Source organism: Solanum stenotomum, chromosome 5 (assembly GCF_019186545.1).
Source record: "Solanum stenotomum isolate F172 chromosome 5, ASM1918654v1, whole genome shotgun sequence".
Lineage (NCBI taxonomy): Eukaryota > Viridiplantae > Streptophyta > Magnoliopsida > Solanales > Solanaceae > Solanum > Solanum stenotomum.
The window spans coordinates 49,120,713-49,144,819 of record NC_064286.1 but is presented as its reverse complement, the minus strand read 5'-3'; the positions used below and the strand labels follow the sequence as shown (position 1 = coordinate 49,144,819).

At 31.2% G+C, this 24,107-nt stretch overlaps 3 protein-coding genes and 1 non-coding gene across 5 annotated transcripts; 1 reads left to right on the top strand and 3 right to left on the bottom strand.

The window, feature by feature from the left end:
* Positions 1 to 7,860: 7,860 nt before the first annotated feature.
* On the bottom strand, positions 7,861 to 7,934 carry TRNAI-AAU (transfer RNA isoleucine (anticodon AAU)). Its single transcript has one exon. It is a non-coding gene; the product is annotated as a tRNA-Ile (tRNA).
* Positions 7,935 to 12,313: 4,379 nt separating this feature from the next.
* LOC125864953 (ammonium transporter 2) lies at positions 12,314 to 16,064 on the top strand. The gene is made up of 4 exons (XM_049545100.1): positions 12,314 to 13,019; positions 13,447 to 13,732; positions 14,387 to 14,490; positions 15,556 to 16,064. The coding sequence occupies exons 1-4, from the start codon at positions 12,372 to 12,374 to the stop codon at positions 15,967 to 15,969; spliced, it is 1,452 nt and encodes a 483-aa protein (XP_049401057.1). The 5' UTR covers positions 12,314 to 12,371; the 3' UTR covers positions 15,970 to 16,064.
* A 276-nt stretch (positions 16,065 to 16,340) lies between these two features.
* Positions 16,341 to 22,019, bottom strand: LOC125864952 (receptor-like protein 7). 2 transcript variants are annotated; one of them, XM_049545099.1, is made up of 2 exons: positions 21,909 to 22,019; positions 16,341 to 19,150 (listed from the first exon to the last, which is right to left on the bottom strand). In XM_049545099.1, exon 2 carries the CDS (start codon positions 19,016 to 19,018, stop codon positions 16,646 to 16,648), a length of 2,373 nt encoding a protein of 790 aa, XP_049401056.1. In that variant the 5' UTR covers positions 19,019 to 19,150; positions 21,909 to 22,019; the 3' UTR covers positions 16,341 to 16,645. The 2 variants fall into 2 exon arrangements, with proteins under 2 accessions (XP_049401056.1, XP_049401055.1); XM_049545098.1 differs by lacking the exon at positions 21,909 to 22,019 and having other exon boundaries at positions 16,341 to 18,429; positions 18,538 to 19,623.
* Positions 21,709 to 23,449, bottom strand: LOC125864095 (putative receptor like protein 25). The gene is made up of 3 exons (XM_049544030.1): positions 22,439 to 23,449; positions 21,909 to 21,924; positions 21,709 to 21,754 (listed from the first exon to the last, which is right to left on the bottom strand). Exons 1-3 carry the CDS (start codon positions 23,316 to 23,318, stop codon positions 21,709 to 21,711), a joined length of 942 nt encoding a protein of 313 aa, XP_049399987.1. The 5' UTR covers positions 23,319 to 23,449.
* Positions 23,450 to 24,107: the final 658 nt, after the last annotated feature.

Sequence of the window (24,107 nt, the reverse complement as noted above, 5' to 3'; positions counted from 1 at the left end):
AATTACATCAACTTCATTTTAAGAAAAATAATAAAATTAGATTTTAAAAATATATGAATAAAGATTAGTAAAAGATTGACAACAAATTATTAAGAAAATTTTAATTAGTACTAAAAATATATATAATTACTTATATTATATATATTAACATTGAATAATTCTAAGGCCTTATTTTTCGGGGTCTAAAGTCATTGCTTCGGTGGCTTTAAGGTTGAATTGCCCTATATGAACCTGATGCATATACAATTTGTTGTTTGTTGGAAGACTTATACATAATCAAATAAATGTTTATAGTGTATTCATAATATACTTGTTAGTAAGAATCACCTACTTCCATAGAGAAAATTTGGCACCAACTTTACCAAATTGGTGTGGATTTTTTAGAGAACATAAAAAAGTGGATATTCATCTTTTAGTGTGCTTCTCAAGATTATTACAAAAATTATCTTGACAAAGAAAGTGACAAAATGAATAAGGGATCACGAGGATGACCAAATGTTGATAGGAAGAAAGTTGTGGGTATTTGTGTTGGAATATAGTGTATGAACCTTAGTGCCATAAGATGTGTGTAAAGTTAACATGAAACTTCCCTTCTATTGATTAAAGAACTATATTGTAAAAATACTAAGTTAAAAAATTCATATTTCGAAGCTGATCAAAAAGCTACTTGATGAAAGACAGAATTATTTAAAAGATACATTTTGTTGCTCGAGCTTTGAATATTGGAATATTAATTAAGAGTATTTCTAGGTTCAGAAGAGGATGTTTGTTTGTATTGTATAGAAAAGGACAAAATGTTAAACACATGGTAGACTTCATTTTTGAAGTTGTAATTCCAAGATAACAGGTATTGTCTGTAGGAATCCTTCTTATAAATATATACTACAGTAACTTATTGGCTCTTAATTACTCCCTCCGTCCCATTTTATATGTCATTCCTTTATATAAATAGTTGGTCCATAATACTTGCTATTTATAAAATCAATGCATAAATTATCATATTGTTCCTTTTTTACCATTGTGAGTAATTAGCCTTGAAAATATACATTTGACCAACTTAGAAAAGCTAAGTAAATGATTCATGTTCATTGGTTAAATTAATTAATCAAAATAAATTAATTCATATTCATTGATTGAAAACTTGAGTTTCAAAAATATTAAATAAGGGTAGAAGGGTAAAATTACATCATTTCTTAATGCAAGTGCAAAGTAAAAAGGTGACATATAAAATGGGACGGAGGGAGTATATGCATGGACTCTTCGCGAATATTTCTATCGTCACAAAATAAGTGTTATCTTGATAAAATAGAATTGTCCCAAAAATTAGTATGTTATACTTCATCTTCTTAATAGTGTAATTTTCAAAAGACATTTATTAAATAGGATAATTTAATAAATTACACATTATCATTTTTCAATGAACATAATTTTTACTAAGACGACACTTATTCTAAACGGAATGAGTGTTATATAACAATATATCAAAAATATTATTTGAATCTTGTCATATACCCAATGACTTTTGCTGAAATTATCATTCCTTCTCTCCATATATATATATATATATATAGGGCCGACTCAACAAGATTGGGGGACTAAAGCCAAACCTTAAAGAGGGACCTTAATATTATTATTTTTAAAAAATAATTATTATATATTTTTTTTATTTAAAATCAACTTTTCTAGCATTTTTTATGTGAAGCATTAATTAGTAATTTATAATTGATTTGTTTTAGTAATTCTTATTCAATTGATAATATAGTTAATCAATTCAATATCTCTTGAGACATTGTTGATCTTAGATAAGATTTTATCAATTTTAGTTTCAAAAAACTTCTTTCGGCTGAGACAATGGTTACCGAAATTGCTAACATTATTCTTTAAGCAGTAATTTTATTCAAAAATTTTATTATTTGTTAAAAATCTATCAAGAGCTCATTTTTGGGATTTATTTTATTCTTCAAGTTCTCTTTTTCTCTCTTTATTGTAAAATTAGAATCATATTTTCTAGTTGACATATTTAAATTGAATTGTTTTAATAATAACTAAAACAAGAATATATATACACTTATGAACTAAGAATATCAAGAAAAACAGATTTTCAAGAAAAAAAACTATAAAATAAAGTTAGAATAATAAAACATGGCTCATGAATTTGATAAGTTGATAAAACAATATTGAAATAGTGTTGCGTTCCTTCAATATTAAGATTGCTTGTTGCACTTCTTGAGATTTTGAAGAAGACGCCCAAAAACTATTTTTGTTCTTTTGTAACTTTTAAGCAACAGTAAGTAAAAAAAATTGTAGGAAAGAGTTCAATATTGAGAATAAAAATAGGAAAATAGAGAACAAAAAAGATGAGTATCGGGTAAATAATAATATAGAGTCAAATTTTAAGGAAATAAATAACGAAACACAATTTCCCACTTAAGGAAATTATTCCCAAAAAAATGTTTCATTCCCTTAAAAAAGTGGGAAAACTAGCGGTCATTTTGTTTGTTTTTTTTAATATACTTCTTTCATGTTTTTTTTTTAAAAAAAATTAAAGTACATATAATTTTTAAATTTTTTTTTTATAGTATATATAAGTATTTCAAAAAAAAATTGGGGGCCCCTAAAAATATGGGGCCCCAAGTGATTGCTTTGGTGGCCTTGTGGTTAAGACGACCCTATATATATATATATATATATATACTAGTTTTCAACACGTGCAACACACGTGATTATCAATTCAGAAAATTTAGGCGAACATTTGAATAATAAGTTGTGCAGAAAATAATATTATAGATTTTTTTTGTAAATGTTCACTGTGGATCGTCATATATATATCTTATTCACACGAACCTATGAAGATGATCAATGAAAAATTTTATTAGTTAAATGCAATAATGTATATATTTATTTAAATTTTATGCGGTTCAATTATGTATTTAGTCATATCTCACTAATATTACCTTATAGACGATATTTGTTGTGTATTTTTCTTGTCATCTAACCAGATGTGCTTTGCACGTGTATTGCACTTAATCTGTTTAGATGTCATATGAACATGTGGAGACAACTACATTTTATTTTTTAGAACTATTTTTGTATATTAATTTTTATTTAATTAGTTATATCGTAATAGATGACGTTCTTTTTGTTGGCTCTCATATTTGACTTCTTGATTGGCTGTGTACATAAATCAAAGATAGTTATTTGATTGTTCATAGTTAACTGAGAAGGTTTCTTTTCTTTTTACAGAAAAAAAACAAAAAATTCAAATTAAAGAATATATTCTATCTGTGAAATCATATATATAATCACATGTTTATATTACACCCAACAAAGATATAGTTCATATACTTGTAAATAATTTTCAATTTATTCAACCAAGCATGATTCGTCCAAGGAATAATAACAATATCGTGTTATCACATATATAGGGGCGGTATAATAATATGAAAACTTATTGTTCAAAAGTTAATAATATTAGGAAGAGGAAATACATAAAATCCCCCTCAAACTTGTCACCAAAACTTACTTTAGCACTACAACTTTACGTGCATTTAAATATCCCCTTAAAATACTTGTAAGTGAATTAAATTTCACCTTAATGGCTGACGTGACAAATTAAAAAGTTTTAGGCGCGTAAAGAGAAAAAAAAAATTAAAAAGAAAAACAAGTGGATCCCAGTTTGTCTTCTTCAACTACTCCCTGTTCATATCCTCTCTGATCTCTCAAATTGTTGACTGTCTCTATTCCCTCGACCAGGGGCGGACCCACGTGTTGTCCAGGGGGTTCACCCGAACCCCCTCGCTAAAAAATTACACTGTATATATAAGGTGAATTTTCTGGATTTATGTGGATATATATATTTTGAACCCCCTCAATGACAAGGTGAAGGAGATAGCCCAGTGGCAGCTCCCTTCAATATTAAGCCTGACGTCCAGGGATCGAATCCCTGGGTTAGCGTTTTTTTTTTTTAGTTTTTTACTTTCAGTTTTTTTTTTTTTTTTTAGTTTCCGTTCCCATTTTCATGTTTTTTTTAGTTTTTTTTTTTAAAAATAAAAAGTGCTAAAATGTGGTGTTAAACCCAAAAAATTCAAGGGTCACATACTCCCATTCCTAAATGCTAATAACTTTTTCACTTTCCAAATCCCTAAATCACTTTCTTGTTCTTCTCCAACACTCAAAACTCAAATATTAAAATCATCTCCCATAATATTCTATTGTTGATTTGACATATTTTAAAGGGCTAACTTTTTGTTTTACTGTAATCACTTATGTTAGTTTCGGATTTCTTGTAACAAAAATAACTTTTTGTACCTATAAACTATATACTACTACTTCCTTGAAAATTTTTTTTGTTGACTTATTTACACGTTTATACTTTTATTTTTCGAACCCCCTGAACGAAAATCCTGGGTCCGCCACTGCCCTCGACGGAAAAAATTCTTGATGACAATTATGGGCTAACAAATTCAATGTTGCTCAATCATGAAGGACATCACCGCCACCCCTTTTTTTCTCGTTCATTATTGCTCCATAAGAGACCAAGTGCCATGAAATCACCCGATCTCGTCAAAAAAATTCACCACACCGGCAACCTGGACAAAACGCTGGCCATACTCATTTCCTTAGGTTTCTTCCATTTTTCCTATTTTTTTTCTTTTTATGTGTTCTCATTTTTTCGACAACTACGGTAAATGGTCTGAAAACCTTCAAATCTATCAATTTGAGCCTAATATAACAAAAATGACTCCGACACTTGCCGTTGAAGAGATCACCGACCGTTGCCGTTGAAGCTCTAGCAACTCCAGCTTCAATGATGATAATATATGTATCGCTTTGTTTCTCTGTTTGACACACAATATTCGTTAATTTATTAGAAGTACGTTGTGTGTGTTAGTTTTCTATCCTAGGCTTGTAATGGAGGAGATGGAACGAAGAAATGAGTACGCAGTGAAAAAGAGAACAAAAATATATGGAAAAAGAAAAAAAATGAAAACTAAAAACAAAAAATGACATGGAAAAAGAAAAAAGAAATGAAAACTATTTTTTTTCGCCATATGATGTGTTGTCAACGTGTCACTGAGGTGGAGCGCGTGTATATCACCTTCCAACCACGAAATTGGTATTGTATGTATAAGGTGCTATTTAATTCACCTGATAGTTCTTTAAGGAGGTGTTTAAACACCTGTAAANAAAAAAAATAACTTGAAAGTATTTTGAATTTCATAAAACTTATTAACTCAAAACTATAACCATCCCTAATATTTAAAATATAATTATTATTTTTTGACGATTTTCGAATAATCATAAAATATACTAATCATATACATAATTATGTAAAACATATACACCATCTAAAATTTATGAAAAGTGACAAACTATTTAAAAGTCTTGCAAACTATATTATTATTATTACTTTTATAAAACTAATTATTTTAAAACTATGGCCATAACTAAAATAACGTAACTTAAATAAAATGTGCTTTTCAAATCAACAAAATTAAATAAAACAAAATAATATAAAATAAGAATAATTAAACTAATAAAATAAATAACTTGTACTTTAAACCAAATTAATTTATTTGAATATAAAACAAACTCTTTTTGAGGCGATTTTTCAATATTCATAAAATATAATAATTATATACATAATCATGTAAAACATATATATTATCTAAAAATTATAAAATAAGTGACAAAACTATTTAAAATAACTTGCAAACTATTTTTTAATTTGATTTAATTGTAAAACTAATTAATTTAAAACGTTTAAAATTGAAGAAACTCGATGATTAATCTATATTGTGGATGTCCAAAATTGGGTGTCAACAATAGTAAATCAGTAAAATAAAAGGGCAACGTTTCCATAGTAATAACTCTTTTGAAGCAAACTTCCTGACAATCTAAATCACATAAGTAACATTGATAAATAAAGTCATTTTTTTTTATCTTGAGCATCAAAAAAAACTCGTGACAATTCTCTAACTCTTGAGAAGTTTAATAATTTTGGAAAAAGATATTCAAAAACATATATCTACATCACAAAAGAAATTGTAAACAAAAACAAATGAATGTATACTACAATTAAAATTTAACTAATACAAACTTCAACAAGCGTTATCAAGTCATATGATATTTTCTTCGTCGAAAATGCTGAAATAGTAAGAAATAGTAAATCAGTAAAACAAAAGAGCAATGCTTATATAGTAATAACTATTTTGAAGCAAATTTCCTGACAATCTAAATCACATAAGTAGCATTGATAAATAAAGTCATTCTTTTGTCTTGGGTATAAAAAAACAAATCATGACAATTCTCTAACTCTTGAGAAAATTAATAACTTTGGAAAAAGATATTCAAAAGCATATATCGACATCATAAGAGAAATTGTTAATAAAAACAAATGAATTTAGACTACAATAAAAAATAAACCAATACAAACTTCAATTGGCTTTATTACAAGTCATATAAATTTTTCTTCGTTGAAAATACTTAAATATTAAGAAATAGTAAATTAGTAAAACAAAAGGACAATGTTTATATAGTAATATCTATTTTGAAGCAAACTTCCTGACAATCTAAATAACACAAGTAGTATTGTTAAATAAAGTCATTCTTTTGTCTTGAGCATAAAAAAAAGAAATCTTGATAATTCTCTAACTCTTGATTAGTTAAATAATTTTGGAAAAAGATATTCAGAAGCATATATATCTACATCACAAGAGAAATTGTTAACAAAAACAAATGAATTTAGACTACATCATGTTAACTTCATATATTGGAACATTACATATTAATGTATATACTACGCAAGAAAATAATTATTATATCATCATAATTATTTTCCACAAATATTCGAGGTAAAGAATATACCCTCTTAGAATAGAACAATTTACTTGATCAGAATAGTGGTACCTCATATTCCGCTAAACTTTGAACTCACTCAACGACAATAAATCACACGGAATTTTTTAAAATGCAAGAAGAAGAAGAGGAGAAGAATAAAAAAATAGTATGAACAAGTGTTTTTTGTGTCTTATCTGAAAAGTCATGACCTTTCCGAGACGTCACAACCCTTTGGAAAAGTCACAATTTATTGAAAAGTCACAACTCTTTGGAAAAGTCACAATATTTTAGAAAATTCATGACTCATCGAAAAATCAACACCCTTTGAAAAAAGTCACGACCTAAGTTTGGAATATTATAGTAATTTAACATTCAAGTTAGGAGTTCATGATTTTAAGGTTATATATATCTTTATATATATATATATATATATATATATATATATATATATGTCCGATTATCATAACGGTAAAATGAGAATGTTGAAATTTAAAACTCAGTAGTACTAAATAAAGAGAAATTTTTCTTTTAAACGAAAACTAAAAAAGAAAGCATGTCACGTAAATTGAAATGTTTAGACTATCTAGTTTAGTTTTTCTCTATGTTCCTCCATATATGTACTAAGTAGGAAAAGAATGGAATGATCTTTCTTCTCAATAAAACTAAGTTTCATCCCTGATTAGTTTTACTAAATCTTATGCAAATATTAACAAACTTTCAAAATTCAACAAGTAATCATGGAAAGGATAAATGATCAATACTCCCCAAGTGATTGATTGCACAAACAAAAAAAATTCATATATTTTTCACACCCTTAGTTAATTACCTCAAGCAAAGTTGTATGTTACAATGTATAATACTGATTTGCACAAGGAAATAGTGAAAAACATCGCAAGTACATATCATTAAGACTATTCTTGTCAAGTTTAGGATAGTTTTCAACATTTCTCTCGATTTTTTTATGTCAGGTGAAATGTGGCAGATCGGTTCAGACAAAACGAAAAAACAAAAATATTTTATTGGCCCATGCAGGTCTCGAACCTGCGACCTTCGCGTTATTAGCACGACGCTCTAACCAACTGAGCTAATGGGCCTGATTGCCTTCAACTTCTCTTTAGTTTAATATATAGCCGTTTTACTTTGATGGGTGTAATTGATCACTTATCCAATTGTAACTTTTTTTGGAGGGTTAACAATACTTTTTTAGAAAATGTAAAATTCAATTCATCCTCCAATAATATCAAAAGTGACTTCAATTATCAAATGATTGAACAATAATTGGATGCAATTTTCTTATAATGTAAGATGGTGTTCCTATGATACATACTGTCAAAGTCCCACATTTTTTATTTTATTTTAGCCCCACATGTATTTAATTATTGATTCTGATCTAATAATAATAAGTTTGGAGCAAAAGAAAAAAAAATATATCATAACATAAATTCAATTTCAAAAGCGTCCTAATTATATTTAAGAAACCAAACACAAGGTGTTAAGCCAAGCAATTTGACATTTGAAACTCAAATATAGAGTACACTCCAAAGAAAGTATACTTGCTTGGCAAACAAAATACAAACGGTGAGTGAATCAGTTAATTTCCTGGAAACAATAAGAACAACCTCAAAACTGACGAAATGGAGTTGCTCGGACGGTAAGTATCCTCACTTTCAATCCGAAACTTATGAATTCGAGTCACCAATGGAGCAAAATTCTGAACATGTGCTCAATCAATCTATACTTGCTTAATAATTACGTAACGTCGATGGAACGTCCACCTCCTCCAATGGACTCGATCCTGATGGACTTTGCAGTACAATTAGGATGTAAATGTTTCATACACAACAATAAAATCATAGACAATAAATAAATTGTAAAGAGAAGTACAATTACAACCAACATAATTTGGCCATGGACAGCAAAACTATGATCTTTCCCAGAAAAATTTACATCTGGAACGTCTATGGATGGTGAAAATTGAGTGGAAGACATCTTTATAAACAAATAAAAATAATTATTATGATTTTTATTATTTTTGGTAGGCATTAGTTAGAGATTTATAATACTAACTAATGTCTTGGCTTGTCATGCTGTGGGATGGGTCATATTTTGTGACTCATTGATTTTGACCCAACTTGGGATTATTTTTCAGAGAATATAGTCTGAAATAAATTAAATTAACTTAAATTAAAAAGAAAAAGGAAGTACCCGAAATCACCACAACAAATAAAAGATTTTGCAATAAATACTTTATATAAATATCGTTAAAGGTTTAATGACTCTGAATACAATAATGTTAACTCAATTATCGTTAAATATATTTACGACAATAAATATTACCATTGAAAAAAATATATATTATCATTAAATATCTTTTTCTATCATAGTGAATTAAAGTAGTTTCAATAATTATAATTTAGGAAAACGACTAAAATAGGAGTCAAGGCCACCATAAGATTGGGCCATGATGAAGTACGCTGAAGGAATAAGATTTCAACAGCTAAGATAATATATAGTACTAAGGTATCAAATCTGATGTTTGAATGTCGGGGGAAAAATACATTAGAAAATAGAAGAGTTAATTTAAATAGTGGTTCACAGAATTGATTAAATTAAAAGTAATATCTGTAGAATATGTATATGATCATGTATAGTCTATGTATATTCATTAAAAGAAAATTAAATAATAAGTCCGCTCATTTATTTAAATAAATATCCCATTATAATATACTTAGACTTATTGTTGCATCGTTCAAATGTTGAGAGATAATTTTTTAAAATTTTTTGACATGAATCTGGATATGTGATTTTTTTTAACAAATTATGAAAAAATTACTAATATAAGTTAAAATAACTGTCAATTAAAATATTTACCAAACATATGAAAGAATTGCGGTAAATTTTTTTGTTAACTCTCAAAATTCTTAAAGGTCCCATATAAATTGGGACAAATAAAATATTTATATTATTTTACTGCTATTAATTGTAAGAGGCTAGTTTCATTATCTTGGTCCTTTTTGGCTTGTCATGCCATTGTGTAACAACTCCAATTTCACAATAGAAACATTCAAATATTATAGTCACTAAACTCGAAGTTACAACGGAAAATGGAACTAACAAAGAAAACTATTGTAGAAGATAACTAGAAGGGAGATGGGAATCATAGACTCAAAGAAAGGGGATGAGAGGACTAGACATTTTTATCAAAAAATTGCATAAACCCTTCTTTCTCATCCGTCATCCTTTTTAGCTACTTGTTAATTGGGTCTTGGTCCCAAATCAACCTTTGTGAAGGCCTTTCAGTTATGTTGCATCTTCTCGGCCCAATAACTAGTTGCGCGATATTCTTGTAGGTATTGACGTTGGGCCAAGATTGGTTCATAACACATTGGTTGGGGACAGTAGGTTCATGTCCCAACAATAAGACCTTGAGTTTAAGTCTCAATGAATTATATTATAATATATATTGAAAATTAAAACAAAATTATGTGTTTTGATGAATAGTCATGAAGCTTGTTCTATTAAATTTACTCTATTTTCTAATCCAATGTAATATGGTAGCAATACATGAGAAATTTAAAAGATGATAAAATAATTATGAATATGACAAGACAAAATAAATACCTGTTATTGAGGTAATATGAAAGGAAGAATAATATGGTTGGTCCTTCAAAAGATGAAGATATTTGTTGTCATTAATTTGGGGTGAAAGGTATTGAGTATGCGATTGTTGTATAACCTAATTTGATAAGTTTTATATAAGCGGTATAATACATAAATATGTTCTTTAACTTAATTTTAGTTAATGTTTTTATTGTTCAACTTTGTGTGTGCGTAGGCACTTAAATTGTACAAAACTAAATAAGTATACAAGTTTAAGTGTCTACTTATGCAAATCCAATAAATATGAAACTCACTATTTTTTCAAAAATGCATTTTCCTTGTACCAAACACACCCTTAAGTCTAAACAGTCTTTTTAATCTTAATTTATTTCTCCTTCTATCTTCTATCCTCTCTTTCTAAGGACTACTTTTTAGGTTATTTAATTCATATAATCCTAAATTTTAATCTTCTAAAATTTGTCAAGCACAACATGTCGTGCTTAGCTACACTTCTTATCTGATTATGTCAGCCAAAACTTTAATACTAATTTAGCTAATAAGATGAAAAATAAAAGAGGACTAATTAACTAGTACGGAGTAAACTAAAATGCATATAAAAACAAACTCCTATTTTCCCTATCTAATATAATGCTAATGCTAATTAAATAGTGTTATTTATAACTATTTTAATGATAATGTAAGTTGAAACTTGAAAGCAAGAATTATTATATTTCAAAGTTCAAACTTGTATAAAAGTCTCACCAAGTCACCATCAATTCCTTAGTTGTTGGCACAAGATGACTAGTTGGAACATTTTATATAAGTATTTATTTTATTTTTCTAAGTAAGACAAGTCAATAGCATGTAAAAATTGACTTGTCAAAATTGAAGGTTCCTCATTACTTTCATTCACATGCCTCTTGTCACAAGTCACAACCATAGACTCCCTTGACCTTTGCTCTCCTTGAAATGTTCCAATTCACACATGGCTGCGTCGCATTGAGGTCCATTGATGACCACTTCATCAGGCTTTCTCATTAATTTCTAGTTACTTACCTACCATTTCTATGTATTCTTCTCATGAATTTAAGTTAATTTGATTGGATACCAGAGTTAGAGGAACGGAAGGTTCATTTAAACTTTTTTCTATCGAAAAATTACCAAAAATGACTTTTTTAAAAAAATGTATATATGATATGTAATGAATTTTTTGGTGAAAATTATGTCTTAGCCATCGGATATAGATAAGAGGTTACTAGATCGACTTATTAGTTATGAATAGAAACATATTATTGTAGGTCAAACTTTATAAGAATGTGTACGATTGATGTATAAAACTTAAAAACTCTATTTCAATTTGTACGAAGCTTCACAACTACTTCATAATGCTTTCACACCAATTTCTCTAGTATAGTCACTTATACCACTTCTCTGTATTCTAATCATCAATTGATGTATAGTAATAGTCAATAATTCTTTTGGGTGTTACAAGTGTAATTTAATCATATACTATAATAACTTGACATCAACTGATATTTATGTACTCCAATTTAAACTTGTATAAAAATTGAACAAGTAAACACACATCTTGTACATAGCATAATATGTGTCCTACGTGACATAGTATAAATTAGTTCAAGTGTATCTCACGCGAATTGTCGTGTAAGATGTTTGTATGTACTTGTTCAATTTTATACAAATTTAAGCGTCTACTTATGCACACCTAAAATTATGAAACATAAATATCAACTGAATTTATTTTTCAAATGAGGAAATAAGAAATTATTACATGTTTTCTAAGTCAACTTAACCTGACCATGAAAATTGTGTGCATTGTTCTGGTCAACTGAACAAGCTCCATTTAAACAAAACAGAGCATATAATATATCTCATCAAATAAAATTTCAAGAAGCTCTGAAAAATAATTAGCCATGTCCATACCAGCAGGAGCATATCAAGCAGACTTACCAGCAGTTCCACCATGGCTAAACAAAGGCGACAACGCCTGGCAAATGACTGCAGCGACCCTCGTTGGTCTGCAGAGTATGCCAGGCCTTGTCATCCTTTACGCCAGCATTGTCAAGAAAAAATGGGCAGTTAACTCTGCTTTCATGGCTCTTTACGCTTTCGCAGCTGTACTCATATGTTGGGTATTAGTAGGCTATCGTATCGCCTTTGGCGATAAGCTTTTGCCCTTTTGGGCAAAAGGGGCCCCTGCTTTAGGCCAAAAATACTTAACAGGACGAGCAAGAATGCCAGAGACAACGCATTATTATAGCGATGGAACGACTATAGAATCTCCTATGCATGAACCTTTTTATCCTATGGCTGCACATGTCTATTTTCATTTCACTTTTGCTGCTATTACCATGATTTTGTTAGCTGGTTCTGTTCTTGCTCGTATGAATATCAAAGCTTGGATGGTTTTTGTTCCTCTTTGGCTTATTTTTTGTTATACTGTTGGAGCTTTTAGCCTTTGGGGAGGTGGATTTCTTTATCATTGGGGTGTCATTGATTATTCTGGTGGCTATGTTATTCATCTTTCTGCTGGAATTTCTGGATTCACTGCTGCTTATTGGGTATTACAACCAACTAATTCTCCCCTTTTCGTTTATTCATTCGACTCTGTTTTACTCTGTTATGATAAGTTCGATCCAAAATTTAAAGCTATGTCGTTCAAACTCTTCAAAAATGTCGATAGCTATGTGTTGGATCCGAGCAATTTAAAGTCAAATTAGTTTATTTGGAGTCAGTATGATTTAGAGGTGAATTCAGGATTTAAAATTGACGTGTTCAACCTTTAGGTTTTACAGCTAAACTCATTACAATTTTGAAATTAGGTGATCAAAATTTTGATGTCGTTTCCACTTTTTGTGATTTAGTCTAGCCTTTAGATCACATAGCACAATCGGATATTACATGATTCGAACTGAAAGTAGTGGATTCTGTTCAACTTGATTTTTTCTCGTATTTATTAATTGAGTTGATTGGATATGTTGATGGCAGGTTGGGCCAAGATTGAAGAGTGATAGGGAAAGGTTTCCACCAAACAATGTGTTGTTGATGCTTGCAGGAGCAGGGTTACTTTGGATGGGTTGGTCAGGTTTCAATGGAGGAGCACCTAATGCTGCAAATGTAGCTGCTCCTTTGGCTGTTTTAAACACTAATATTTCAGCAGCTACAAGTCTTCTTGTTTGGACAACTCTAGATGTTTTTTACTTTGGCAAGCCATCCGTTATCGGAGCGATTCAAGGAATGATGACCGGCCTAGCTTGTGTAACTCCTGGAGCAGGTAGTTTAAGTTTTATATACTGACAGTTGAAAAATAGTTACACTATGATACTTACAAGTATATTTCGATTATAAATATTAATTGGTAACCTAATGAAAACAGAAACTAACTAGATGGAATATGTTAAATTATACTAATATTATGATTTATGTTTTACTTTGTTGTATACCTTAATTCCCACAAGAAATAAACTTGCAATTGGTTCTCTTATTTATTGCTCCTATTATCTAAAGTTCAAAAATATTATTGATCCCTCTTTTGTTGACCATTAAGTAAAGATTTATTGTTATTGAATATGTGTAAAACATCTAGATTAGGAAAACTTAGGAGTCAAATTCTGTCAACAATGTGAGGTTACTTGAAAAATATTTCAAGAAAAATAAAGAATATTGTGCTCTCTTATTGATTGTTTTTTTGTATGGAGAAGTCCAATTTTATGTGACAACTATTTGATTGAACACGTAATTTAAGATATTATAGAAAAAACTTGTGACATGTAAGACAAAAGTAAACAAAATATCAAGCATTCCTTTTTAAATGAGTGGTGGTGAGAGTTCTACATGTCTTGTGATTTTAACTGACTCGTAATGAGGAAGGACCTAACAAGTCGTGTCATCGAAAATGAGTAATACTAAAATTAAATTATTGATGTAGGAGTGGTGCAAGCTTGGGCAGCCATAGTAATGGGAATTCTTGCTGGAAGCATTCCATGGTATTCCATGATGATACTCCACAAAAAGTCCACTTTTCTACAGCAGGTACGATAATTGTACTTACTTTAATAATCTTCCATCCTTTTTTTTTTTTTTGTAAAGAATATTACTTGTTCTATAGAGTATTTGGTAATTGTCTTTATATATGATTGTTGAAATTGAATATAGTGTGTATGTCAAAATAAGTTGCTATAACTATCCAACCTTCCCCTTGTCCCTACGGCTCTTATAATGTCTACTCAAATGAAGGAGAAAAGTAGGTAAGCACTAAAAAGTTTCAACAACTTGCCCTTTTTATTTTTGTTAGGTACACAAGCAAAATGTATAGTTTAATATCGACTCCCACATTGGTGACTTATAGCACGTTTGGTCAACCTTCTAAAGTTTGTTTATTTTAAAATATATTTTTACCTCAAGTGTTTTTTGAAAAAGTATTTGTGGAGATTAACAATTTGTATTTGACTAATCATTTTGAAAAATGTGTTTGCCAATGTTATAGAAATAATAGGATTTATATCTTATACACTGGGGTAAAAATATATTTACACGGTCAATATATGTAAATTCTTGTAGCAGGTTAACTGCCTTATTTTTTTTAGTTGTTAATTCAACTTATTATGGATGGTTATCTCTAGTTATATTTTAGGCTAAGGGTGAGCATAGTTTGGGTCAACCCGAAATCCAAACTTTTTGGATATTTGGTTTGGATTTTTGGATTATTTCATTTTTAAATTATATGGATTTTAAGTTGGATATCCGAAACATGTGTGCCCAATGCTAGCTAGTATGTCGAATTTTCAAAGTTTCAATAGATTGGTACTCTACGACACTACCCATTATAGTACTAAGTCCAATATGAAGTTACACATCATGTGTGACAGGATGACCTCAATCTTTGTTAACTGCAAAAAGTTATAGTACATTTTAAGTAACAAACTATTAGGTGAACCGAGGTTGTTAATTGCTATTGTGTGTCTCAAACCGATTAATCCAAACCCGAACTTAAAAAATAATCCAATCTAAAAATTGATTTTTCATATTCAATCCGAACGGCCCCAACCCCCATTTTAGACTTAGATTGTAACTGACTTGCTTGTTGTATAATAACAGGTGGATGATACACTGGCTGTGTTTCACACACATGCTGTGGCAGGACTTCTAGGGGGTTTATTAACTGGTCTTCTGGCAGAACCATCTCTCTGTAATATTGTTCTTCCAGTCACCAACACAAAGGGTGCATTTTATGGTGGAGGTGGTGGAATTCTTTTCCTTAAGCAAATAGTTGCAGCTCTCTTCATCATTGGTTGGAACATAGTTGCAACGACGTTAATCCTACTTGCAATAAGGCTGGTCATTCCACTAAGGATGTCGGATGAGCAGCTAAAGATTGGAGATGACGCGGTTCATGGTGAAGAAGCCTATGCCCTTTGGGGTGATGGAGAGAAATATGATCCAGAAAGACATGGTTGGCAAGGCCCAACTTCTCCACCACAAACAACTACAGTATTGACATTTGATTTATAACATGTTATAAGGTCATACATCTATTGTTTAAAACTTTACAGGATTAGATTTGTACATCTTATAATGTGCATATGGAAATTACTGGAATTTCTAGAGATCGTGTCGAGTTTGTGAGGTGAGTGCAACATGTCCTGTATATATACTTACAAATTCCCTAAGTTTGTACACTAGTCTTGAGCCGAAGGTCTTTCATGAACTGATTCAGTACATTCTATGTTATATTATTCATATTCCCTTAGCCTAGTATCATTCCTTTTTGTCTCCCAAATTCTCAATCATCACATCTAGAATGACCTAACCCAAAATATGATAACAAGATAGGCTAATCTGTTGTGGAAACCTAAAAATCTGCAGTATCAACCTGATACCGCATACCTGAATAGTCGTAAAATAACAAAAATTCTCAGTGATTTTGATTAGAGGAGCTACTAATTCATGTATACCCTGTGCTTTCAATCCAGGTTGCTTTGCCACTTAATTTATTGAACAGAAAAATATTCAACTAGTGTTATATATTCACTGTTCTTTCTAAACAGTTGTCTTAGAAAACCAAAATAACATATCCGAACACTAATTACCACACGCTTATAGAACAAAATGTAAAACATTGAACTTAAAAGCTTATAGTCATATATCAACAATATTACTAGCCTTTTGTTCTACAACAAACCTCTACTTACCTTGACCTTCTCTGGTTTTTATTCCTGCCACTCCTTTTGTGCTGACCCAAAATTCTGAAAAGAAGTCTATCAACGAGCTCATTAAATATTCGGCTATGCAAAATCAGCCAGGTTATGATGCCAAAACCCACAGAAGATCCCAAGGCAAAACTTATATATTTCCCATCAATTTCACGTTCAGTCTCTTTGGTGTCACTGCACGTTTTCTTTAAAGGAAAATCGCACAGCCTTGTGTTCCCTTCAAAGGATTCTGCTGAGAATGTCTGAAGTTGGTTGCCTCTTGGAATCCTACCGGAAAGTTGATTAAAAGATAGGTTCAAGAAAGCAAGGAATGTGAGACTCGCGAGCTCGTCTGGAATTCTCCCACTTAACTGGTTTACTGACAAATCTAAAGATTCAAGCAGAGTCAGCTTTCCAATGGCATTTGGTATTCTTCCAGTCAAAGCGTTGTGTGAGAAGTTAAGATGGATTAGTAATATGAGATTTCCCAATGTCTCAGGTATCTCCTTGTGAAAATTGTTTGAAGCAATATCTATAATATGAATCATTGGCCAGGTTTGTTCAGCTCTAAGACACTGGAGATTCCCGTAGAACTTGTTTGATCTTATGACTAGGACACGCAAATTGGCTAATTTATTCAACATGCACGGAAACGTATCTCTTATCTTGTTGTTTCCAATGTCTAAAACCTCCAGAAATGAGCATTTTTCCAGAGAGCTTGGAACTTTTCCTTCTAATATATTACTGCTGAGGTTTAAAGTTTTCAAATTCCAATTCAGTGGAAATATGTCAGGAATAATGCCACTTAGTTTGTTATTTGACATATCAAGAATTTGAAGCTTATCTAGACTGTATATGGAAGAGTGTATTGATCCCGTAAATTCATTATTGGCAATTGAAAAGTAGGTAAGAGAAGTAGGTAGAATGGGTATATCGCCCTTGATCTTATTGGAACTCAAATCAATGACAATAGAAGTAGTAGACAAATTGTGAGGTTTTTCTAGAGACTCTAAAAGATTGTGAGAAAGATTCAGATTCCCAACTGTCCAAACCCAACTTGGTATTTCCCCTTCAATTTTGTTGTTTGAAAGGTCAAGGGTGGTAAGCCTAGGAAGTCCCTTTACCGCTTCGATAACAATGGTTCCACTGAAGGAGTTGGAGAAAAGGAAGAGTTGTGAAAGCCTATTGAGTTTAAAGATTGACCGGGGGATCGATCCACTTAGATGGTTATTTCTCAAATCAAGTGTTTCTAGAACAGAGGAGGATGCATTAGGAAATTCATGGATTTCTCCACTTAATTGACTGTTCTGAACACTAAGGAACTGCAATGATGGCAGCGAAAGAAGAAGTGCTAATTGAGTTTGAGCAGAAGATAGTGGACCATTGTTATTAGAAAGGTCAATGCGATTGAGCTTTTTTGCCTTGTGAAAGAGTGGGATAGAGCCAGTAAAACTGTTGAATGACAAGTCTAGATGAACTAGTTCTGTGAGATTTCCCATTTTTGATGGAATTTCTCCACTGAAGTTGCAACTTCCTAAATCAAGCTGGGTCAAGTTCCGAAGGTTAGCAATTGAATCTGGAAGCGAACCGGTGAATCCCGTGTAGCTAAGCACTACCTCCCTTAATGCACTTTTATGTGGAAATTCAGGTAAATTGCCTGTAAGGTTTTCATTTCCAGATAAATCAAGTTGCTGTAGAGTTGGTACCTGAAAGATTTTACTGGGAAATGGACCAAACAAGTAACACCATCTGACACTTAGGATTGTCAATTTTGTAAAATCTGCCAGAAAATCTGGAACCATAGTGGACAAGTAGTTATAATCGAGACGAATGACTGAAAGGAAACGAAGATTTAAAAGGACAGGATCAAGAGGGCCGGAAATTTTACAGTCTCTCATCGACAAGACTCTCAATTGAGGCAGAGATGAAGATAACGCCGAGCACCACTCACTCCCCTTCAATGAAATATTCACCCTATCAAGGTAAAGTTCTCTAAGATTTGCAAGATTCCCTACCAGTGTTTTCAGATCTGGCCTCTCAAGCTTTAATTCCCCTCCAGAAAGGTCAAGAATCTCTAACTTGATCAATCTTGACAATTCCATAGGAATCTGCCCGTTAAAACTAGCATGAGACAAATTCAGGTACATCAAGTTTGCCAGCTTATAAATTTCTCTTGGTATTGGAACAGGGTATAGGCCATTATAAGCCAGATTGAGCTTCTCAAGATATCGAAGATGGAAGAGACTGCTTGACTTCTCAATTCCGCCAGAAATGGCTTCGTCGTCCAACTCCAGAGCAAGCACATGACCTTCCTCATCACAACTTACACCTGACCACTGGCAACAGTCAATACTGTTTTCATCCCACATGACTAGTTTGGTGGACACAGAAGAGTCGAACGTGAGGTCATTCTTGAATTTAATCAACAAGGCTTTTTGATCCTCCAAACATTGGCCAGAAGTAAAGTTAGAAAACACCACAAGGATAGTGATGAAAGAAACCTGAAGGAGGAGTAATATTTTCATAGTGATTATACTAATGAAACTGCAAAATAAGTTGCCTTTAAATAGTACTTAAGTATACAGAAAAGGGTCTTTAAATTATGTGAAATTGAACACAATTCCCTTCGTTAATAGTTTGGTCCAAAAATGTCATTGTGGTCAACCAGGTCTTGGGTGATTGAGGTGTCTTTAATTATTCTACAACAATTTGGTTTCTTTCTGCAGTTTTCTGTTGACTTGAGTGTTGTTGCATGTGGAATAAGAGTTGATGCACTAATATATGTAGGAATTTAAGGAGTGTCATGATCAGTGACCAAGTCAATGATTTCACTTAAGAAAATTAAAAAATTAAAGTTGATTCTCTTGCGTGTGGGATAGTTTTCTGTTGACGTGAATAGTTTATATTGTGCAAGTCAACCTAAAGTATAGTGTTATAGCATAAGTTGGTTTTCCTTCCCCAGATGAAGTCGGAGTGTTATCTGAGGGAGGTTCCATAGGGCGTTTACTCTCTAAGAAATGACCGTATAGACTAATCTACTGAAATTAATAGAGATCACTAATATATAGTCATCTTAAGAATATGCAGAAAAATAGACCAATTTGTTAGCATGATGGACAGATTATTATAAGTGGGAAGCTCCTAACCTCAAAGTTGAATTACCATTTTGCCCTTAACTTATCCCTAAAAGAAATTAAATATTTATAGCTATTTAATTAATTAATATTAAGTAGTAGTTATATTTACATTCATGCATCAAACAAGATCTTAATGCAATCATATATTCATGTACTAAATGTGGGTAATGAAGAGTCTAATAACCTTCAATTTTAATTTGTAAGAAAAGTGGGGGTAATGAAGAGTCTATCAAAGACACTCATACGACATTATTTATATTCTCTTCTTTCATCCAAATTTGTGATCATCTTGCATTCTACATTAGGTTAGTCTACATCATTTGTTAAATTTTCATTATCAATTTGTAATTGTAAGAATTCTTATTGATTCATTTATTTGTATTCTTTAAATTTTCATGCATATTCATCTTCTTTTTGTTGAGAAATATGTAAATTATCATAGTTACAAGATGAATATTCTTCAATATGAAGTTGTAAGTGAATTTTTATTTTTCATATCTCCAACTTTTTGAGTTTTTAAATATAACTTCATAATTGATTAATATATTTTTGTATTCTTCATTTCTTCTATCTTTAGGATATAAATATAATAAAGCTAATCCCAGTTTATATTTATAATTAATTGTTTTGAGAGTAAGCATGCTAAATCCAGTAAAGTATTTTCACAACTTGACCCGTAAAAGAGTAATAAACATTTATAGTTATGTCTTCTTCGTTGTTCGATAGTCATTTATCTTTTTAAAACAACATGTTTGTACTTTTTCCTATTACAGTGAGGTATAAAATTAGTGCAAAAGTAAAAATAAAATAAAAAATAATGTAAAGTAAAAAGAAGACTAAATGTTACATTGAATTTTATTGTATTAAAATTCATATTTAATATATAGTTCAAGAAATATAGTGTATCTATATTTTTAACATAGTCATGCTTCCATTTTTTTTTTAATGATTTTAGTTTTTTATACATATGAAACATACTGTCTATAGCATTTCGACTTCTTACAAAATGTAATTCAATCAATATGACAATATTTTTGTCTATATATTTTAATGTGATGTCTTTTATTATGGATGTCATGTCTTTACTTTTTTGTTTGAAATTCTAATTTTTTCTATAAATTTAATATTACACCACCTAGACATTTTGCAATATTTTTCTTTATACGTAATTTTTTTTTATAGCCAATTTCATTTTTTATTATTAAAACTTACGTTTAGTAATTAAAATATATTAGTTCCTTTGATATAATAAAAAGTTTATTTTTTCATGAAGCATTAAAAATATCAAACCTCCAACATCTAACAAAAGATTTTCATGCTATATTTTGTGAAGAGTTTTATTCTTATGTCAAGCTTACATACAAAAGGACTTAACTTTGAACTTAGTGATGAATTTATGTACGCTCCACTATGATATACTCCCTCCGTTTCAAAAAGAATGGTCTAGTTTCCTTTTTAATCTGCTTAAAAAAGAATGACCCCTTTCCTTTTTTGGTAACACTTTAACTTCAACTTTTCACGTGACATATTTAGGTCACGAGATTAAAGGGCATTTTGGTACATTTGACATAACTTTAATTTAGAACCACATGATTAAAAATTCTTTCTTTTTGAAACGGAGGGAGTTATGACTATGTTAAAAATATAGATACACTATATTTCTTATATAGACAAAAATATTGTCATATTGATTGAATTACATTTTGTTAGAAGTCCAAATGCTATAGACAATATGTTTCCTATGTATAAAAAACTAAAATCATAAAAAAGAAAAGAAAAAAGGAATCATGACTATGTTAAAATATAGATACACTATATTTTTTAAACTACGTTCCAAGTCAAACTAGGTATTCTTTTATAAACGGGGAAATATTTACTTATATAGAAAGATGTTTTACTGATTCATATCGCGTTCATCAGAATCATGTCAGCTTGGGAACAACTTTTAGAATTTGGCACTTCAGATATCTGACAAGAAGCATCAGAGTTACAAGTACAAGAAATGGAACTCAAATTGAGAAAATTTTGGGGATAATTACCCACACCATTTGTCAGATATGGAGTTTAGATCTAAAAGAGGAATGAAAAGCAGAATATGAAAGAAAGAAGCGCAGATACTTACCCGTTTGCCATGGTCGCTGATACGAAGTATAGAATGGAGAAGAGCAAAGGTTTCCTAATTTCTGGACCAAATGTTCTCCAGATTTCTTTTTACTTTTATTTTCTGTTTTTTGTTAAATTAGGCAGCCAATTTGGGCCAGCCTTTTGTTTCTTTTGACATAAATAAATAAATTGGCCCATGTGGCCAAGCCAATTAATTAAAAAAAGAAAAAACTTATATAAATTGACTTCTCTAATGTCAATTAGGGACAAACGTGCGTTCCAAGGACTAGTCTATGTAATAGCTGTATATATTTGTGTAATAATAATGGTGTTAATTGCTTCCTAAAACATTAAATAAACACTAATTTCCCATACAGAAAACACAAAATGAACTCCTTCACTCAACATGCAGGCTTATCCAACAAAACAGAATGTAAAAAGATCCAATTTCAAAGCTTAGGCACCAATTAGTGAACAGAATGTGCTTATAGTCATACTGCAGCAACTGCCATGACCTTGTCTACTCTACAATAATAAAGCTTAACTTACCTTGACCTCCTTCTGTTTCTATTTCTGCCCGCTCACCAAAAATTCTGAAAAGAAGTCTGTCAAAGAGCTCATTGTATCTTGTGCTATGCAAAAGCAGCCAGGTAACGATGCCAAAACACAATGAAGATCCCAATGCAAAACTTATATATTTCCCATCAACTGTTTCATCGTCAGAATGGCTTCTGGGTTGTGACGATCCATGCATTTTGGTGTCACTGCACAGTTTCTTCAGCGGAAAATCACACAGCCCTGTGCTCCCTTCAAAGGATTCTGCTGAGAATGTCTGAAGTTGGTTGCCACTTGGAATCCTACCGGAAAGTTGATTGAAAGATAGGTTCAAGAAAGAAAGGAATGTGAGACTCGCGAGCTCGTCTGGAATTCTCCCACTTAACTGGTTTACCGAAAGATCTAAGGATCCAAGCTGAGTCAACTTTCCGAGGGCCTTTGGTATTCTTCCTGTCAAAGCATTGTGCGATAAGTTAAGAAGGTAAAGCAATTTGAGATCTCCCAATACCTCTGGTATCTCTCCTTCAAAGTTGTTGCAGGAGAAATCAATGGATGTAAAAACTTTAAGAATATTCTCAATCTCCATCTCCTGACCTTTGAGAGTTAAAGTCACTCTATTTCGATAGTAGAGGCCACAGTTGATGAATTCAACTTCCAAGTAGTGTAGTCGTGGCTCTGGATTTCTGCTCTTCATCATGCCTTCCAAGCTCGAGAAGTAATGTGGTAGCAGTGCTCCCCTGAAATTGTTGGAAGCAATAGCTACAATTTGAAGCTTCGGCCATGTTTGATTAGCTATACGACACTGGAGATCTCCATAAAACTTGTTCGACCTTAGGACTAGGACGTGCAAACTGGGTAATTTTTCAACATACATGGGAATGTATCTCTAATCTTGTTGTTTCCAATGTCCAAAACCTCCAGTAATGCACATCTTTGCAGGGATCTTGGAACTTTTCCTTCTAAGTTATTATTGCTGAGGTCTAAAGTTTTCAAACTGCAGTTTGACAAAAATGTATCAAGAATAATGCCACTTAGTCTGTTTCTCCCTAGATTCAGCACTGAGAGATAGTCAAACATTTGAAATAGACATGGAGGTAGTTTGCTGTTTATGGAATTGTTTGACACATCAAAAAGTTGAAGCTGATAAAGATTGCATATGGAGGAGGGTATTGATCCTGTAAGTTTATTATTGGCAATTGAAAGGTAGATAAGAGAAGTAGGTACAATGGGTATATTGCCTTTGATCCTGTTGTTATGCAAGTCAATGACACTCCATAATTCCGAAGATGTGTCGTAAGGTTCTTCCAGAGCCTCGAGGAAATTGCAAGAAAGATTCAGATAACTTAAACTAGTACTCCAAATCCAGCTGGGTACTTGTCCTGTGTTACAACGAAAAGGAAGAAGAACTTCAGGTCTACAAGGTGTAAACAGTAGGAAATAACAGCTGTAAATTGCTACAGAAAATTTGAAAGTGAAGAAGAAGGCTTAAGTTTTCTTGAGCTCAATTTTTTTCACTAGATGTTTCATTACATATGATGTATTTATAGATAAAGTGTTAGAATTACAACCATATAATAAGCAAAATATCTCACACCAAACTATGTACCTATGTGGCTCACTAACCACCACTCATTTTAAATCAAGACTAACATATCTACTACAA